Source organism: Tachysurus fulvidraco, chromosome 8 (genome assembly GCF_022655615.1).
Source record: "Tachysurus fulvidraco isolate hzauxx_2018 chromosome 8, HZAU_PFXX_2.0, whole genome shotgun sequence".
NCBI lineage: Eukaryota > Metazoa > Chordata > Actinopteri > Siluriformes > Bagridae > Tachysurus > Tachysurus fulvidraco.
Window position 1 is genome coordinate 14208845 of NC_062525.1, and position 18931 is coordinate 14227775.

Sequence of the window (18931 nt, forward strand, 5' to 3'; positions counted from 1 at the left end):
TAGAAATGGGGTTTAATGTAGAATATTTACTATTGTTTTATGTTTTATGGAGGTTACAACTTTTTCAAGGTTGTTGACAGCTGCAGATATTATGCAGCTTAAGCACAAAACAGGGATTTACACCATTGAACTCCTCTCATTGAGACAATTTGAGACAGAATTTTCTTTCCTCAAAAAATTAAGGTATAAATTTTTCTCTCAGTAATTTATCTTATACATTGAATATGGATAATATTATCCACTAAGGTTGTATACAAAGAGGAAAAATGATTTTTTCTGCTCTTTAATTTTTTGGGAATTGTCTTTTCAGGCAGTTCCTAGACATACCATGTGCAGATAAGATTCTTCTAGTTCAAATGGATTTTGGTGATTCAGCAAGTGCAAATCTTCTTGCATCTGCCAGGTATGTGGTACATTTCCTGACCTATAATGATTGAAATATATTACATAGTGAGAATAATATTTTTAATTTTATAACCCAAACATCTACTGGGTTTTCATGCAGGTACTCATCCATTAATGAAATCATCCGATCAAAACATATAGATGAATGCAGAGTGTTTGTGTATTTCATCATCAAACTACCGAGAATGGAGGGTGGAACCTTCTACACTGGATTTCATGGAGGTTAATTTATTTTTACTTAATGTTTACTATGAAATATGTGAAAACATTTACTCAGTACTCACATTATGGCTACAATCTTATTGGACATATGGAGTCATTTTTCAATTATGGACTGACTTTATTTCCTAAGAACTAAGAAAACAAAATAATTTTAGCTGCCAGAGATTCCTTAAATGTCTACTTACAAAAACTGTCAACATATCAATAATTATATGTTTTTCTTAAACGGTATATTTTTACTTTAACTGTATGTTTTTAACCTGATTATTAATTTTTATTATTAATCTTTATAAAGTAATGAAAACATACTAGAGAGTGTATTAATATAACACCTATGGTTTGTCTTGTAGCTAAAACTGTTGTCAGAGCTGCTAAAATTGTAGATTAACAAAATAGATAGGTCTAATACATACATACATAAATACGGATGCTACTCTGAGTGTATTCGATACATAACAGATTATATATATATATATATATTTTTTTATATATATATATATATAGGGCATTGGATGTCAGTTCACATTGATGACCTTAGAAGTTCTCAAGAGATTGTATCAGATGTCCAGAATCTGAGAAATGTATCTATTTGTGAGCTCTTTGAGGAAGCTACAATGGAAACATCTGGTAATTATTACATATAAACTTTCAGAATCATCCTTTAATTATGAAAGATTCTATTTTAATTAAATTTTTGTTTTCTTACAGAAGAAAATTCTGATGATTTGGTAAGCAGAGCATCATTGTAATAAATAGTATTCATTATTTGTTCAAATTATAGTCAATGTTATGTCAGTAATAATTGTGTTTTAGACGTTGGATAAAGTGTTTGATACAACAGCGCTGCTGCGCAGTTGTATCCAGAGCTCTGTGGGCATGCTAAGGGATGTTGAAGATGAAGGAAGTCTCAGTACAAGAAGAGTGGACATTTTGCTTACACTCTTAGACAACAGTGACCAACTGAAAGGTTTGTCTGTTTTCTATCTGGTTTTCTGCCCTGTTTCATATTGTTGGGGAATTTCATAATTTTAATAAAGATTGGTTTCTCCTATGTAATAGTTAAGTTCATGGAGATATTGAAAAAACGTCTTCATCTCTTGTTGAAAATACGTGAGGAGAATGCTGATATGCCCAAAAACTGGGTGTCTAGGGAAGCATCAAATATTGACGCTCTCCAAGAGGGAGGAACTTTTAAGTAAGCACACGCTATTGAGAAGCAGTATGTTGTTATGAATGTGACATTTTACATATAGAACAATTTTTTTTCTGATTACATGTTTATTGTACAGTATTGTGTTAACTTTACTTTTACTATTGCTTTTAATATTTTTTGAATATTTGCTGACAGACACACCCTGTGGCACAGAGTACAGACAGTGCTCACTCCATTCCTGGCACAGCTAATTTCTGTCATCGACCGAAACTGCAATCTTGACCTTCTGCTTGACACAAACAGCGAGGATGAAGTAAAAAATCTGTGGCTTCGCATATTTGACAACAAAGCAGTGCTGGATATACCATACCTCCAAACTGGGCAAATGTGAGTTATCTTAATTATTCATTGTATTGTGTGTGTGTGTGTGTGTGTGTGTGTGTGTGTGTGTGTGTGTGTGTGTGTGTGTGTGTGTTTGTTTTTTTGTTTGTTTGTTTGTAAATATGTTATAAAATACAAAAACAGTACTGTACCTCTTGTTATCCCAGTCATGAATTTACAAAAGGGTAAAATGTTTGTTCATAGGTCTGAGCCACAGACCATCCAGATCCAAAGCCATATGTCAGGAGGAAGAACTATGTCCTGCACTATGCCCTTTAGTTGGAGGATTAAAGATCTGTTAGATGACCTCTGGGAGCACACTTTGCAGAAAGAAGGTGACTGTCTTTTCATATGTCTCATGTCATGAATTCTGAAAGCACATTCATAAAATTATGTGCTAGTTTGAGTCTTTTAGAAACCACTGATCTGCTGGGTTTTTACACACCCAACAGTCTCTGAAGTTTCCACAGAACCATTATAAAAAAATGAAATGTAAAAAAAGTGGTGTTTGAGTGGCAGTTATTCACACACCGTCTTGCTGAGATAGGTCAGAGGAGCATGACCAGACTTCTTTCGTCTTACAGGAAGGTAACATTTACCACTGTAAATGATACCACATTTTAGAGACACAGTGAGCCGTAAAATTTAGGTAAACCAGCTGAGTGTGCAGCTGAGGTGCATAGGCTAAATAATCAAAAGACCATATTGCGTTACATTGAAAATTAGTATGCATTGCTAATTATTTTACCACTCCTGTGCACTGTTGCCACTTGTTTGGCTGATTAGATAAGTCCATGAACGAGCAAATGTGGATGTCTTTCTAATAAAGTGATTAACAATATTGTAAAAAGAGCTTTTTTCCCCATAGATCAATCCCACAAGCGATTTGAGGAGGTCTTCAAACGAACAGTTCTAGGCGAATACTTTGAAAGTGTGGACAAAAAAATGCAGAAAGAATTTTTCCAAAGATATCTTCAAGATTTTGTTGCTTTAACAATGAAAGTCTTATCTGTTGGTGAAGGACAAGTAAGCTAATTCAGTATTTAGGTTTTAATATTTTTATTAAATGTTTATAATAACACATTTTTAGGGCTAAACTGTTCTTATATCATCCATAATATTAATAAATTGGCTTTCTAGTTGCTGTGTGATGCCATGACAAGCTGTGTGCATGAGCTATGCAGGAGGCGAGGCAGCTCAGTGGAAATTGAACTCTCCTTGCCACTTGTCCACTCTGCTTATCACGAGTTCCAGAAACGACTGCAGAATTTCTCCAGGATGATATCCATCCTGCCTCAAGTGGTCCTGTCTTTACAGGGAAATCCACATGTGATGCACAGGACTGAGATGGTACTATCTTTTTAAGTATTGAGTTTCAGTTTCTCAATAGGATCTATGTCATGGTTTATACTTAACTGTAATATTATATTGTGTTGATGATACTTAGTTGTTTAATTAGTAACCAATAACAATTGTATCAGTCACAATGGATAAGTTTGTGTATTGTGTTTCCTGTTGGCATTGTAGCGACATAAAAAATTATATTGATTAAAAATTTCTTTAAAATTTGATGGGATGGCAATTCTTCCGGGCAATATATTATAATTAATTGTCATTTTTTAAAGGTTTTAGATGTGTTTGGTGCTCTTGCATGTCTGGAGCACCTTGAGCTCCAGGAATTAACCCGGGACATCCAGAAACACTGGCTGAAGCAAGTGATGAAACTTCAAGTCCCCATTGAAGTGGTGTGTTCAGAACAGAGCTTTAAGAAGTATGGGGAGAGGAGTCGTGAAATTGTGAAGCTTATACAGTAAGCATTTGTAACTGCTTGGTTCTCCAGTGATTATTTTTTATCTAGTCACTGTTGATGATTCATTATAAACTTTGCTAGTTTAATCAGAGCAATGTTTTCTGTGAATGGAAGATTTCTCTTATTATCAACCTAATTTCATTATTATCATAATAATGTTCTTTTATTTTTTATAAACCAATGAGCTTTATAACTAGCAGTACAATCATCAATATTTACACTTTCTTCTTTCGCTACTTGTACTTATTATGCTTATAATGTATGTGTCAGAAATCGATGGAGACGTATCTTCACCCTGGCTTTGTTTGTGGAGCATGTACTGTTGGATAGTGAGGCTGAAGATGAGAGGCTAAAACCGCTGGTTATGGAGGGCATTCAAAACCTAGGGAAGGTTAGGATCTTTACTTCTTAATAAGCAGAACACACACATACCCAGCAAACATTTCTTACTCAATAATGTGAAAACGTATCAGTTATTTATCATTTATAATAACTGTATAGCTACATCTATATATATAACTGCAAAATCTGATGAAAAAACAAATCAGTTTTGTATATTACATAAACCAGCAGCATTGTTGTCAAACTCCCACAGTGTATGAAGCGTATATGATTACGTATTGACATTTACAGTTTTATCATGCGCAATTCCTAGGTCATGGGAAGCATTTTCAGTACAGGCAACGGCTATTTATCTGGCTTTACACATGCAAAGATCTTCTATAATGAAATTATGGAACAATATATCTAAAATTTTACCTCTATTAAATCAGACAATTTGCTATATAATAGTAATTAGCCTCCTAATTGATAAAGTAGCCTATAACATTTCTTAGCTTTTACGTGTATTATAAATTAATGTTTTCTACATGTATGTAGTAATGTACATCAAGTAAAGTTTCAGGAAACAATACTTTAAGTAAGTAAATAACATTTAAGTCATTTAATTTCTCATTTTTTTGTCACAGGTACTTGAGAAAAGTTCAGATATGAAATTGGAGAAAACCTTTCTGGCTGTGATTGATATACTCAGATCCTGCAAGGAATCAGCGACTGATGTCATATTCAGGTAAGATGTCCATCGATGCTCCTCTGATCTGTCATTTTCAGGCTATTTTTCAGGCTCATTTAAATGTATTAAATCACTGTCCAACAAAGGTTTGGCCTCCAGACGTGCCCCATATGTAGAGTAGAACCTCAAGACCCTGTAGAACTGCCATGCAATCATATCTTCTGCCAGCCTTGCATCAGAAGGTGGCTTATTCCAGGCCAGATGTTTTGTGCTCTATGTACCCAAACTGTGCCAGACGACTTTGAACAGAAAGTCTCTGAGGATGTTCGGTGGGTGCCTGTTTCTTCACCTATGTCTTAATACAACACTAGTTTTTAAAAAGCTGCTCAGATTTCATCAGATCTATTACTAATGCACATGTAATCATCTGGGTTTGGTGATTTTTCAGATTGTGTCTCAAATTAAATGCACAGTTCAGACAGCGGTGCAACGCCTTTTTTATAGAGGTAGTGTCCACAATTTGTTTTAAGGACAATTCCCCTCCATCCAGAGGTGTCATTTTGCACCTATTGTCCTTCCTCATGGTTGAGGCAAAGCCAGATTCCTTATCTCATGGTAAGCTACACTGTATGACTGTTTATTATATATATCTCTCCATACAATATGGATGTACAATCATACAATATGTTACAGCCAATGGTACTGGTAGTGTTTGGTAGTGTTGTGATTACAGTATTTCTTGTCCTCTCTATCAGCACACTGTCATATCCACACCAAAGCTCTTTCACCATTCAATGAGTGTGTGGACAGAAATCCCATTATAAGATCTATGGTGCTTAAACTTCTACTGAAATACAGGTATGTACAGACATGTATGCATTATCAAGTGTTTCTTGATCACTTATTATATTACCAGCTGCATGCCACATTAATTCACCAAAAACTCTTATCTGTGAGGATATATCTGTGAGGATATATTTATATATTGCTGAGTAAAGTTAATATGAATGTGTCACATTTTCTCAGTTTTGATGAGGTGAAAGAATACCTTGAACAGCACCTGGAAATTATTCTGCAGAGCAAAATTCTGGATGGCACTGATAAAACTGAACTGTATGCTTTTTACATCAATTGCTTTGAGGTAAGAACACTGGTCAAAAACTACGTTTTAAAATCTCCAGATTTGATGGACACCACAGTGCTGCTGAATTGTTGATTCTGACTGGTCAAAAAGTGTTGAGTAATGAGTGAATGGCAGAGGCTATTGTGCTCATTTTAATACATTAAAGTCTAGTGCATTCTCCTAGTAATCTACTAAGTCTGATAATAAACAGATTTAAAACATTTTGTTATTTAAATCTAAAAATATTTGTTATTTAAGAAAATGCATCATCACTGATGTAATGGTTTTCTTTTTTCAATTGGAGGATGAGACTAAACACGAGGGATGTTGCATTTTGCAGTTTCTTATTACATTATCATTATCATCTGTGAAACATAAGTGAACAAAAAAAACTAACCTGATTCATGTACATTTAACAAAATTACATGTATTATAATTATAACTATATGTGTGATTCTTTAATAAATATAAAATTGAATTATGGTATAATAGGAATGAAACACTTTAAAAATGACATAAGATTATTACAAAGCTCATACATGTTTTATTACTTACATGTACAATCCAATTATATTTTTTAGGATTCTATATTTGAGAAAAAGCAGTTGAGCTGCATGAACAAGCAAAAGGCATACCTGCAAGAGGGAAGAGATATCCTGCAATATGTTTTGCACACAAGTGGGATGGCCACAGAGGAGCTCTCTATAGAGAGCCTGAAGCAGGTTGCAAAACTACGTATATGCTTGGACATGAGTGCTCAGCTGCTTAGCGCATTACCAGGTAGTGGTTTGTTCTACAAAACTAAGATTGGCTTTATATTTCTCATGATGTTCTGTGCTATTAGGAACAAGGGTGAATAGAGAAGACAATGGCTACCATGCATGGGTATAACCTGTAGCACTTTCTGTCTTTGTTAGGGAGCATGGAGAAACATCAGGAGGAGTTCTTGAATATGGTGATAGAGCTTTGTAAAAAGAGCAAGAATGACTGGTACAGAGTTTATCTGATCAGAAAGATTTGCAGCTTGAAGGGAATTGAAGCTGCTCGGGGAATGCAAAAGGAAGATAGGTTCCAATGGCTTTTTCCACAAGAACTCATACAACAGGTAGCTAAATTATATATATATATATATATATATATATATATATATATATATATATATATATATATATATATATATAGACAATTCTGAGTCAGTTCTGATTTTGAAGTTAATGATTAATCATGTAATATACTGAAAACCTTATGAGTTTCAGGAAGAGCATGCGGGCCATGTGGACCAGTACCTTGTGTATAGTAAAGATTATAAAACTATACGTGAAGCAGTTGCAAAGGCTGTAATTGAGGGTAGAGCACAGAGCATAGATGAAGCTGTCAAGGTATTTTTTATTTTATTTTTTATTTTTTTTGTTCTTTGTTTTATGTTACAATTTTTTGATTCAGAGGCTCTGATTTTATATACTCTATTCTTTTTCATTTATTTATAGACATGTACTTGTACTCCAAAAAGAAAGGCCTTCTATATCCTTCTGGCCCTTTTCCAAGACGTTACCAGTCTATTTCAAGCAGCCAACCGAATCATCCATCCCAAACTAGAGGTTTGAGGTTTTAGTGTTTAATTTGCAAATGATGTAATCAGCAGACGCTATATTCCATGTAATAATATTACAAGTATTTTTGTTTTATTGTTTTGTAGCAGCGTCAAGCTCTTGAGGATTACATCCAAGGCTTACAATATTTCACACCAGAGATGAAGGTGTTTGCTGAAAATCTAATAAACAATAGACTGGGCAAGCTAAGTGTTGACAGGCATCAATCAAACACAAAGCTCACTCTCACAGAGCTGTGCATCCATCTGAAGGCTGTGCTGTTGTGTGGGATTGAGGGATTGTTGGCTCCTCTTAGACAGCTGGCATTTTCCCCTGCTAAAATGCAGGTACATGTGATCCTGTTTCCCTTAATACACTAAATTACACAAGATATGATTTTTGCAATCATCTGCCTTCTACTAAATAAATATCTATATTTTGTTTTTTTGTAATTTTTTTTACAGATGGCATTTATACCCACAATGCCCGAAGATATGCTGGCAACAGCACAAAAGGTTCTAGGTTTCACCTGGTATAGTAAGTTGAACAGAAAATTCTGCTCATTGGGAATCACTTTTTAAAATGAATCTAACACAATTTCACTGGATTCAGCAGTGCAACATCTTCTCCTAACTAGCAGTTAAGTTGAATTTAACATTCTTTATATGATTGCAGATTTTTATACTGTTTATTTGTACCCTCTCACAGCCTGTCCCAATGGCCACCCATGTGTTGTTGACAAGGTAAGTTGTAGCTCTCATTCTTTATTTTGCATCATAATTGTATTCTTTGAAGCCACTATGATGGGGGAAGTCATGGCCTAAAGGTTAGAGAGTTTGACTCCTAACACTAAGGTTGTGGGTTCGAGTCTTGGGCTGGCCACGACTGAGGTGCCCATGAGCAAGCCCCCGAACTGCTCTCCAGGCGCCACATACGGGTGTGTGTTCACTGCTGTGTGTGTACTTTGGAGGGGTTAAATGCAGAGAACTAATTCTGAGTATGGGTCACCATACTTAGACGTATGTCACGTCACAATGATGTTCTATAAAGTTATAATGATATGTATTTATAGCTATTAATTTAGCAATTGTCACAGAATTTCAAATAGAATTCATATTCATAGTTCAAATAGAGTCATTCTAAATAATGGTGCCATATGTACATTTATGTTATATTTTTAAGACATGAACTTAGTGCCAAAAGGATGTCCAGGAATTGAAATAAATGCACTCTAGGGAAAGCTAGGGAAATCTTCAGATTAGATTAGCATTAAATAAGCATGCAAATAATTCACAGACATGGCAAGCCTCTGATGCATATAACCTCCTGTTGCCCTAGTGGTATTTAGGGTATTTTGCTATGTAATTTGTTATTGAGTATTTTGAATCACATGTAATCTAAAGTTTTTAAGGTGTGTTTGTTCTTTTTCTTTAGTTTGGGGCGCTAACATTTTTTTTAATATATATATTTCCCCATACATTTCTAATAATTTAATTTAGTAATGTGATTTGTTCACAAATGGGTTTGATTGCCTAGTGGAAATTAAATTAACATGTTTGGTGAGACTTTGGTACTCTCTGCCTTTGTAGAGTAAATATAATTTAAAGAGTCAAATGTATGTGAACTTGCATCTGCCTAAGATTCAAGTGCTTTTTAACTAAACTGATGTTTTGGACTGTAATGATGAATGAGATAAAAGGACATTGATCACTGCTGTCTTATGCAGTGTGGCAGACCCACTCGGCTGGGAAGATGTTTGGAGTGTGGAGAAACTGTGGGTGGACATAATCATCAACCCGTGCATGGATTTAATAAAATGCATAGAGAGTGAGTCGTCTAATAAATTAAGACAATTCTTTATGGAAAGAACTTGAAATAAATGAATGAGATTTTAGATCAAATGAAATATATAATACTTAATAGTAACTCTTTAGGTTTTGTCTTTTTAGAGGGGATCGGACACAGTCAGGACACATTCTGGGAGACCCACAGAGAAGAGATAACACAGATGCTCTGGATACAAAAAACATGTCTCTGACTCCCTTTACACTGGTCCGAATGATGACCCATCTGGCCATGCTGCTCGGAGCATTAGATGAGCCTCAGGTATCTATAATAGTGCACCAACTGATTACAGCTAATTCCACAAATTCACAATTTATTTTAGACTAAACCACGCTTGTATACTTTTCCCAGTGTATCGCACAGATTATCCAACCACCAGTGCAGGATCCCTGTGAGTTTTTGATAAGGCATCTGATGAAGGACTTGGAACATCTTGGCAGAGCTCTGGGAAAAGGTGTTGATGACACAGTCACTACTGTACACTTGATGCTCAGCTGGGCCCTGGAGCCTCCTCAGAATGTTCATTGTAAGACCTGTTATATAAGAGCATAATTGTAACAAGTGCTTAATTTTTTTGCAATTAAACTGTTGAAAATTATGATGTCCTTTGTAGCGAATGCTGGCTATGATGACCTACTCAGAACCAAGGAAGCCAGGAATGTCTGGGAGATCACGATGGCTAATAATGTCATTGCTCCAAAATTGAAGGCAAGCCCTGACATACTGTGCAACACTAGGATGTTACACTGTCCCATTTAGGAAAAAATATATAATGTGTATAATAACCATGCAGAAGTACATTTAAGTCAATAATGAGTATATATTTGATGTTTTGTCATGCAGCTGCAAAAGGAAATTTATTGATATAACAATGACATATTGCTAATTTGGTTTAAAATTTTGCCCAATTTTCCATTTTCACCCATCAGGACTTTATAGACCATAAAGAAATCATCTAAACATTGTGGCTGGAGTGGCACAGGAAGGGTGAAAAACATATAACAATTTGTTGGAAAGCAGACACAATGTTCCTGACTTTAAGCAAATCCTTCAAAAAATAAGATCTAATTTTAGTAAAATAACTACTGATAAATATAACAGACAAGAACAATACGACTCAGTTGGTTACTTATGTCTTATGTTATCTTCATTATCCATGAAACCAATGTTATAACATTATGTCTAGCAAAACTAGTAGATAGTCTAATTGCCCTATAGAGCTTAGAGCAGCTAATAAAATACAATACAAAAAACACAATGCTTTACACTGCTAACACCTTCCTCCATGGGCGATCAAAATGCCACCCACACCACAATGCTTACTATCACCACAATGCTTAATTTTTTTTGCATGTACAGTATATTATGGTCATAAAAGATGAGTCCTAATATTTTTCTCATGCTGGATTATAGAAGCTGGAACATAAGCTTAAAAAGGTGAATGAATCCATGAGGGAAGATGCCCGTGTGTCCTCCGATCCCATCCTAAAGCTGATGTACAGAGACCCGCGGACATTCCTGCCCTCCTTGTCTCAACAGTCTGTACTTCACAGCTCTGCTGTATGGAGCTGCAGGGAGAAAGGATCTCTGCTTAGCCTTACACACATTGTTGAGCAGAATGATGGCAAAGATTATTTTCCTCTACTCTGGAGATTTTTGCTGAAGGTTATTTCCATTTTCATTTCAGTGGCCCTGCTGTATGTCTTGTGTGTGGAAATTAGCTTTAATAATTAAGCTGTGATTTAGCAGTAAGATAGTATTTTCTTTTGTACTGTGAAGGAGTCTGAATTCCGGCTGGTCAGCTTCCTTCCAGACATACTGGCTTTGGAGAGGAACCTAGTTAAGAAATTTCAGAATGTGCCTGATTTGATCTGTGGAACAATTAGGGATTTTACTGAGAAACAGCCATCTGGTAATTATTATTATTATTATTATTATTATTATTATTATTATTATTATTATTATTATTATTATTATTATTATTATATCGTGAGCAAGCTTGAAGTATGAATAGCTAAAAAGTCTAATTTGGCTAAACAACATAACGTCGTTAACATTTTGTACTTCACTAGCACCTATAAGGAGCTGGTATGAGAAGCGCATTCAAAAGTTCCTGAGTTCATGGAATCAGCTGAGGACATCCTTGACCACCTGTGAGTCTGTCACATCTGGTGTTTAGAGAACAACAATTCTCTGAGCATCCTTACACTCACAATTACAAGCACAAACTAAGACTCCTACTATTTAGTTATTGAATGTCATACATAGTCAATTTATGGTCTTGGGTGTCTGTGTAGATGAGGTTAATGTACCAGGAGATTACTGCAGTGTGGATCTTGATGAGAATAGTGAGTTGCAAGTGCTGATTCCTCGGAGGCAGGGAGCTGGGCTATGTGCTACCGCGCTGCTTAGCTACCTGGTCTCTCTGCATAACCAGCTGGTGAGTGCAGCCAGCCAACACACAGGGGAGAATAACAGGTAATGAATACTGCATTTGGATTGTAATAGGATTTTATGTTTTAAAATATGATTATAACAGTGGATGATTTTGAATTGTTGTCATTCTGCACAGCTACATGGTAAGCCTTGCAGAATTGAGTGACCTGCATGTGATCCGGTACGAAGTTGACAGAGACCTGCTCCCCCTGGTGCTGTCTAACTGCCAATACAGCATGGAGCGTGGACAGGAGACAATATCTGAATATGACCTTCACAAGATTCAGCAACAAGTCTTCACCCGCTTCTTACAAGGCAAACCCCAAATCTCACTGACTGTAAGTGAACAGCAATAACAAGTGATGAAACCATATTTGAATCCTTTGCATCTTTGCAGACTATGATATGAAGAGTATAAACATACATATAAAAGTTTAATGTATTGTAATTTTTTTCTGCATTTTATTATCTTTATTTCAGGGAATTCCCACTCTGGTCAGCAGACAAGAACGCAATTATCACAATATATTAAAAGAGATAAGAGAAAAAGTGTCTCAGGTAAGAATTACACTTGGATTTCACTTCAAACCCCTTTGAACAACAGTCTTCGCCAACAACATATAACAGAGGTTGATCGTTCATTATCATATTATTTATATAATCATTATGGTACACATTTGTACGGAAGCGTATTGCATTCACTTGAGGAAAAAATCTACTCTGTTTTTCTGAATTAACGAGTTAATTATCTCAGAATTATGAGATAATTTTTCATAAATAAAAAGTTTTTTGCTCTGCAATACGCTTCTTTCAGAAAAACAGAGTATATTTTTTTCCTCAAGTGAATACACTTCTGTAAATTTGCTATTACATGTATGAAGACTATAAACTAGTTCTACTAAACTCGATAGCAGCCTTAAATGGTTTGTTGAAAGCGTTTAGAAGTTCTACAGCTTAATGTGTTACCTGAGTTTTTTTCCCCATTTTTTCGCAAATAATATCACTAATATTTGAGCTTTTGTATACATTTTTCAGGAATCCTTGACCTCTTTGAGTTCATCTGGGCTGATATCAGAGCTACAGTCTCTCAGTGATGTCTGTGAGACTCTTTCAGCCATGGAGGTTGCTCTGGGCTTCTTGGCTATGACTGGAGGAGATGAGCACATGCCTCTGGAGGAGTACCTGGAAACAAGACTACATATGGGGAACCAGACTGCTCCTCATATCCTTAAGGTCAGTCAGTGGTTATAGAGTTAAAGATTGATAACATGGTGTGATAAAAAATATGTAATCAGTCCTTATCAGTACTTTGCTTGATCTGATCCACTGTGTTTTTTCCCATTATGGCATGTGAAGACTCTGGGTAGATGTAGTCTGAAGCACTGTGTGGCTTTATGGCAGCTCCTTACTTCACTCAAGTCTGAACATATGCTTCGCCAAAAGAGGGTAGAGAATCATGTTTTCTGCCATATAGCAAGATAATACAAGATGTCTTCATCAGATGCATCGATATATTTATTTATTCCTTTGCTACTGTTCCTACTTAGGATCCATTCTTAGGAATCCCAGCAGAGTATAAGCTGGCACTTGAGGAAAAGGAGAAAAAGCTACTAGTCAATTTTGCGACTAAGAGCTCTGGGGATGTCTGGCTTCTTGAAATGCACGAATTTCTTTTGCTGAACCTGAAAAGCCAGAGAGCAACTGACACCTACACACCTTCCTGGAGGTGAGAACATAAATTGACTATAGTAGGCATCAGCTAAAAGGTGGTTTTGGATGTTTGCTAAATTCTTTCTATCTTCTTCATCAGCATTAAAGAAACCTTGGCCTCCTACATGGAGCGCAAAAATCTTGATGTTCCTCAAGATGTGGATGAAGCCTTCCCAGATGAGATCCAATTGACCCACGTGGTGGAGACATGGAGGTTCATTGTGACCTACAAACAACAAAGATAAAGCTCTTAAAATAATAGTGCATTAATGATAATAGTGCATTCAAGCAATACTATTAGGACAATCTTTCGCATTGTGTTCAACCTAACTATAATTAATTTTTACAATTCAGAGGACATTTTTTAGATCTTAGTAACGTTTTCTAGTCAGGAAGCTTCAGGATATACTACAGGTTTTTGTTTCTTTTATTGATTATATTTTAAAATTGTCTGTATCTATTGATTTAATAAATAAATGAATGTAATCAGCCTTTCATCAGACTTACTACACACCAGACTTATTTTTTATCATATTGCTTTAGTTATTTAGCAACTGCAACTATGACTAAAGTAATGGAGGCATAAAATGTTTTCTTTTTTTTTTTTTTACCCGAGATATGTTAACTTGTATAATATGTAATCAAACTTAATGTTAATTAGCATTATAGATAGAGAAAGGTTAAGTAATAGTAAAGGTTAAGTAACCTTTCTGTTTTCTCGATGTGCCTATACCACTGGATGGAGCTGTGGACCATTTTACTTTTCCGAGTCCAACTCTGAATTGTGCCTTTCCAAATGTTTAGATCCATTTACTATTTGTTCACTTAGTGTCATATTACCAAATTTTCCCATTTATGTAACTCCTGTTAATCTGAAATGTAAACCATTTCAAAGTGAGCAGATGAATTATATTTTCATTGTATAAGTGATGTAATAAAATTCATGCTGTGCATAATCTTAACTTCTACATGTAAGTCACTTACTGAATCTATATCTCTTTAAGTGCTTAACCCTGTTACACTCTTGCAGCCTTAAAAGCAGAAGGGCAAAAAAATAAATAAATTAAAAAAAATACAGGGGGCACGGTGGCTTATTGGGTAGCACGTTTGCCTCACACCTCCAGGGTTGGGGTTCGATTCCCGCCTCCGCCTTGTGTGTGCGGAGTTTGCATGTTCTCCCCGTGCCTCGGGGGTTTCCTCCGGGTACTCTGGTTTCCTCCCCCAGTCCAAAAACATGCATGGTAGGTTAATTGGCATCTCTGGAAAAATTGTCCGTAGTGTGTGAATGTGTGAGTGAATGAGAGTGTGTGTGCCCTGTGATGGGTTGGCACTCCGTCCAGGGTGTATCCTGCCTTGATGCCCGATGACGCCTGAGACAGGCACAGGCTCCCCGTGACCCGAGGTAGTTCGGATAAAGCGGTAGAAAATGAATGAATGAATGAAAAAAAATACAGAAAATCATTTGCACAGCATACATGAAGCCAATCAAGCCCTATGCTGTACACTGCCTGATGAGTCATGACACGACCCCCCCAAAAAAAGTGATTTTCACCACAGTCTATGTTAACTGAAGCATTGTCTAGCATCCCTGCACAAGTCTCTCACTTTATTATAATTTATTATGCCTACTTTTCCTGTTCATGTGTCTCATGTTTATGTTTCCAAGAACATCACTTTCAGTTACAACACTTTAAAAATTGTGTAATTTTCCAGGTTATAATTTGAGAAATTTTTGTCACACCATCCAAGTAATTATAATTGTGAAAATTAAGGTATTCATATAATAAATGAGTTGCTGTTGGTACAGCAGGGATAAGAATATAGATTTTCTTTAAACACATCTGGACTAATGATGTGGAAGGAATATGCAATCATTTCAATCAGGTACAATTAGACAACCTTGGCTTGATTAGGATTCTTTGATTGCAGTGGTCTCTTCCATCTCCCACAGTGTGTCTGTGTGTGTTTCCTCTTTACATACCCATATGTCATCAATGTGAACATGATTATATATATTTTTTTATTTAATTTCCATTTTAGCAATCAGTAAATTATCTCCATAACAACTTGCCTTTCTTTATGCCAGTTGAATTTTAAAGGTTATTTTGACTCCTATTCCTGGATGTCAAATTCTGTGCCTATAGAAAACAAGCTTATGCTCATAGATAAAGTATGTTTTCTTAAGAGAAGCAGGCTTGAGTATACCTATGACTCATGTCCCGGATATATGACAGCCACAGCATTCATTCATATCAGCAGATTCCTGCAGCACCTCTTTATTTCTAATAAATAGGAGTTAGATCTAAAACAAATTACAAACAAAAAAAATAATTAATTAATGCACTGTCTGTGACTAATGGCAGAAAGATAAGGTTTGGAAAAGTCACACTGCCATCTGTTCAGATTACTGTCATTAAACGTGTTAGAGGTTGATTTTATATTTAACATGCCAGTGATCAAGTGGCCAGTGATATTCACTTTAAAGGGCATGCTTGTTTTAATGTTGTTGCTCTACTCTAAACATGATGATACATGTATTAAGAATGTCTTTATGCATGGCACGGTTACTCTATGACGTTAGTGTAAAGAATTTGAATGGTAAATGTGAGTGAGAAATGTGACGTAAATATGAGTAATGGTCTTCTCTGAAATGTTTACCTTTTTCACCCAAACTGGTCTGCCTCTCGGTGCCCAGACTGACAAATTTCTTCTCAGATATGCAGGGTGTATTCATTTGTGAAGCATTAGAAAATGGCAAGACACTGCCTTTGATAAAGCATCACTTTGATTTTCTTTTACTCTGAAAAATTGATGGGGTGATGGGGGGTGGGGGAGGCAACGAGGAAATTGTGAAAACAGCTCTACTTTTCTGATATGAACAGATTTGATTAGAAAATGTGCATTTATGTTTATTCATTAGGTTAATCTGAAACAGCTAATGTCAATCCAAGAATACAGATGAGCACCTTGAGCATTTCTGCTGACTCTTAACCTTAAAAGCACTAGTTTACAACCATAACCATTCTGAAATGCCATGAAATAATCCTGCCAAACATAGAACAAAAATACACAAGATGGTGGTGATGCCCCCTACATTATGCTCTTTATGGACAGTTTCAATAGATATGACCTAAAAGCTATTTCCATACAGTCATTCTATATTATCCAGTTCAAAACATCTACTATGTACCTAGCACATATTGACCACATAGGATAAATAAAATCAATAAATGCTTCCTATAGGACTGATAGGAAATTGATTTTGTGTAGCCTGCAATGTTCAATGTGTATAAGAGAGCTCACTGAACCATTTGTTTTCAGTGACTGATGGACCGATTTCCCAAAGTGTGCATTTCATTTTTTATATTATAAACACCCTCATCAGCTCATTATATATTTATATTTATGTCAAGTAACACTGTGTTGTTCAGTATTGAATTAATAGAATGACATATTATGAATTCCACCACTGCTTTTACTGTACTCTAAAAGAAGTTCGCTGTTGCCTGAGGGAATTTTCTTTTAAATTTCAAAATAACATGAAAACAACATCAAACAATTTTTAAAAAACACAAGTACCACTTATTATGCCATTAAAAAAGGACACAATATGCTTGCTGTTTATATGGGTGCCTGTGTGCTGTGTGCAGTTAGCTCTGAGGAGCTAAACACAAAAATGTGTTCAAGAACACTTTAAAACGAATTAGATATAGTCTGCTTCTTTGTGTGCTTCATACTACTGAGTTTTGACAGAACTAACAATACAGACAATAAGGTTACATTTTATAAATATATTATATTTAATATAAATAATAAATATTGGATAAATAGACCTTTAGTTTTTAAATAGACCTTTAAACTAAAAAGGGCCGACAACTGAAAGCAAACAAGCCAACCCATGAAAAAGACATGTTCATTACAGCTGAATAGCAAAACATTATAAGTAAAACTTGCCTTACTGGTACAACTAACATGCTTTTACTTTTTTGTTTCTATTTTTAATCCAACAAGGACCTTTACAGTTGACAGGGCAATTATCCAGAATAGGGCTGTGTGGGATGGTCTGTCACATTCCAGTAAAATTTTGTTTGGGGTGAGATTTTAAAAATATTAAAGAAAAAAAGATTAAACAGTTCCTTTCCATCCCTCCTGGTTTGTCCTTCTCCATCATCTTTAAAGCAATGAATGTCTTCTTTATGATGCCTGTTATTATATAGCTATAAAATCTCAGTTTAGCTGGCAGGACCATATGGCACCAGAGCTCTGTCTTTGGCTTGTTTATTTGTCATTTTGTTGTACTATTATTGGATTACATTTGCAGTTTATATTTAGTTCAGCTGCTCATCGATCCTTGTAAAGAGAATTATTACTTTATAAATTAGATAAAGTACTGTAAATGATATGGAAAATTATGTTCCAGGTAAAGCCATCATGGAATACATGTGAATCAATAATGTGATTATTGGAAAAAATAATTACCGTATGAACTGGAAATAGGAAATATGAATAAATAAAAATTAGCACATGTAAAGATATTGAAAGATGTGGTAAGAATCACTAATGCTTGAAGCACTGGGGTTAATCAGAGAAGTATATTTGACAGCATTTAATGAGCCCATGAGCAATATCTGATGCTGGGAATAATGATCAAAACATACAAGACTGGAGCTGGAGGCTATTCTGACCCATCTAGAGACTCCTTGACAAAATATTTTTTATTTGAAAGCATGGGTTTGACCATGAAATTAGGCTGCTATGTTCCATCTAATACCAAGGTTGGGCTCTGTTCTGTGGATCAAATAGTGCCTCAGTGAGTGCGCACAGCTGTGATGATGCTACCCCTATGATACACAGCCCTGTCACGCCATTGTTCAGTTCTGCTTGAAGTGCTAATATTACTGATTACCATTGAAGTGGTAATCAGTCATATAACCAAGCGTAGTTACATTCTATCCTGAATTCACATTGCCACAAACAGACACCACAAAATTATAAATAAATAAATTGTTAGGATTGATAAAACCCCTTGTCATTCTATGTCATCTGTGGGTCTTTCTCTGTCTATCCTGTCTCCAAGAGCAGTATGCTCTGAATGACAGGAGTGAAAGACACCCACACATTGCAGATGATTGAGACCAATTAGGTACTGCAACTCGAGGTGAACAATTCAACTTTGACTAAAAAAATGTGTGTGTACATTTATATAATCCTGTTAAAACTCATTAAGTGTAATGTGTGACAACAA

At 35.6% G+C, this 18931-nt stretch overlaps 1 protein-coding gene across 4 annotated transcripts in view; it reads left to right on the forward strand.

The window, feature by feature from the left end:
* The window catches only part of LOC113662687 (E3 ubiquitin-protein ligase rnf213-alpha-like), a 33745-nt gene extending 19097 nt beyond the window's left edge, over positions 1 to 14648 (forward strand). For 2 of the 4 annotated variants that reach the window (XM_047817027.1, XM_047817028.1), the window contains exons 28-66: positions 53 to 183; positions 311 to 403; positions 506 to 627; positions 1132 to 1254; positions 1336 to 1355; positions 1441 to 1594; positions 1687 to 1822; positions 1976 to 2167; positions 2366 to 2496; positions 3030 to 3187; positions 3302 to 3511; positions 3787 to 3971; positions 4242 to 4362; positions 4940 to 5040; positions 5130 to 5312; positions 5432 to 5598; positions 5739 to 5841; positions 6010 to 6124; positions 6688 to 6886; positions 7024 to 7211; positions 7357 to 7485; positions 7594 to 7704; positions 7803 to 8042; positions 8160 to 8232; positions 8404 to 8438; positions 9422 to 9522; positions 9645 to 9801; positions 9892 to 10066; positions 10154 to 10248; positions 10954 to 11205; positions 11320 to 11452; positions 11613 to 11693; positions 11838 to 12018; positions 12113 to 12314; positions 12457 to 12534; positions 13012 to 13209; positions 13333 to 13422; positions 13524 to 13702; positions 13787 to 14648. In XM_047817027.1, the coding sequence (XP_047672983.1) occupies positions 53 to 183; positions 311 to 403; positions 506 to 627; positions 1132 to 1254; positions 1336 to 1355; positions 1441 to 1594; positions 1687 to 1822; positions 1976 to 2167; positions 2366 to 2496; positions 3030 to 3187; positions 3302 to 3511; positions 3787 to 3971; positions 4242 to 4362; positions 4940 to 5040; positions 5130 to 5312; positions 5432 to 5598; positions 5739 to 5841; positions 6010 to 6124; positions 6688 to 6886; positions 7024 to 7211; positions 7357 to 7485; positions 7594 to 7704; positions 7803 to 8042; positions 8160 to 8232; positions 8404 to 8438; positions 9422 to 9522; positions 9645 to 9801; positions 9892 to 10066; positions 10154 to 10248; positions 10954 to 11205; positions 11320 to 11452; positions 11613 to 11693; positions 11838 to 12018; positions 12113 to 12314; positions 12457 to 12534; positions 13012 to 13209; positions 13333 to 13422; positions 13524 to 13702; positions 13787 to 13931 (5487 nt within the window). In that variant the 3' untranslated portion in view covers positions 13932 to 14648. The remainder of the gene's footprint in view (positions 1 to 52; positions 184 to 310; positions 404 to 505; positions 628 to 1131; positions 1255 to 1335; positions 1356 to 1440; positions 1595 to 1686; positions 1823 to 1975; positions 2168 to 2365; positions 2497 to 3029; positions 3188 to 3301; positions 3512 to 3786; positions 3972 to 4241; positions 4363 to 4939; positions 5041 to 5129; positions 5313 to 5431; positions 5599 to 5738; positions 5842 to 6009; positions 6125 to 6687; positions 6887 to 7023; positions 7212 to 7356; positions 7486 to 7593; positions 7705 to 7802; positions 8043 to 8159; positions 8233 to 8403; positions 8439 to 9421; positions 9523 to 9644; positions 9802 to 9891; positions 10067 to 10153; positions 10249 to 10953; positions 11206 to 11319; positions 11453 to 11612; positions 11694 to 11837; positions 12019 to 12112; positions 12315 to 12456; positions 12535 to 13011; positions 13210 to 13332; positions 13423 to 13523; positions 13703 to 13786) is intronic. The other 2 variants (XM_047817030.1, XM_047817029.1) reach the window with 2 other exon arrangements.
* The last annotated feature ends 4283 nt before the right edge of the window (positions 14649 to 18931 follow it).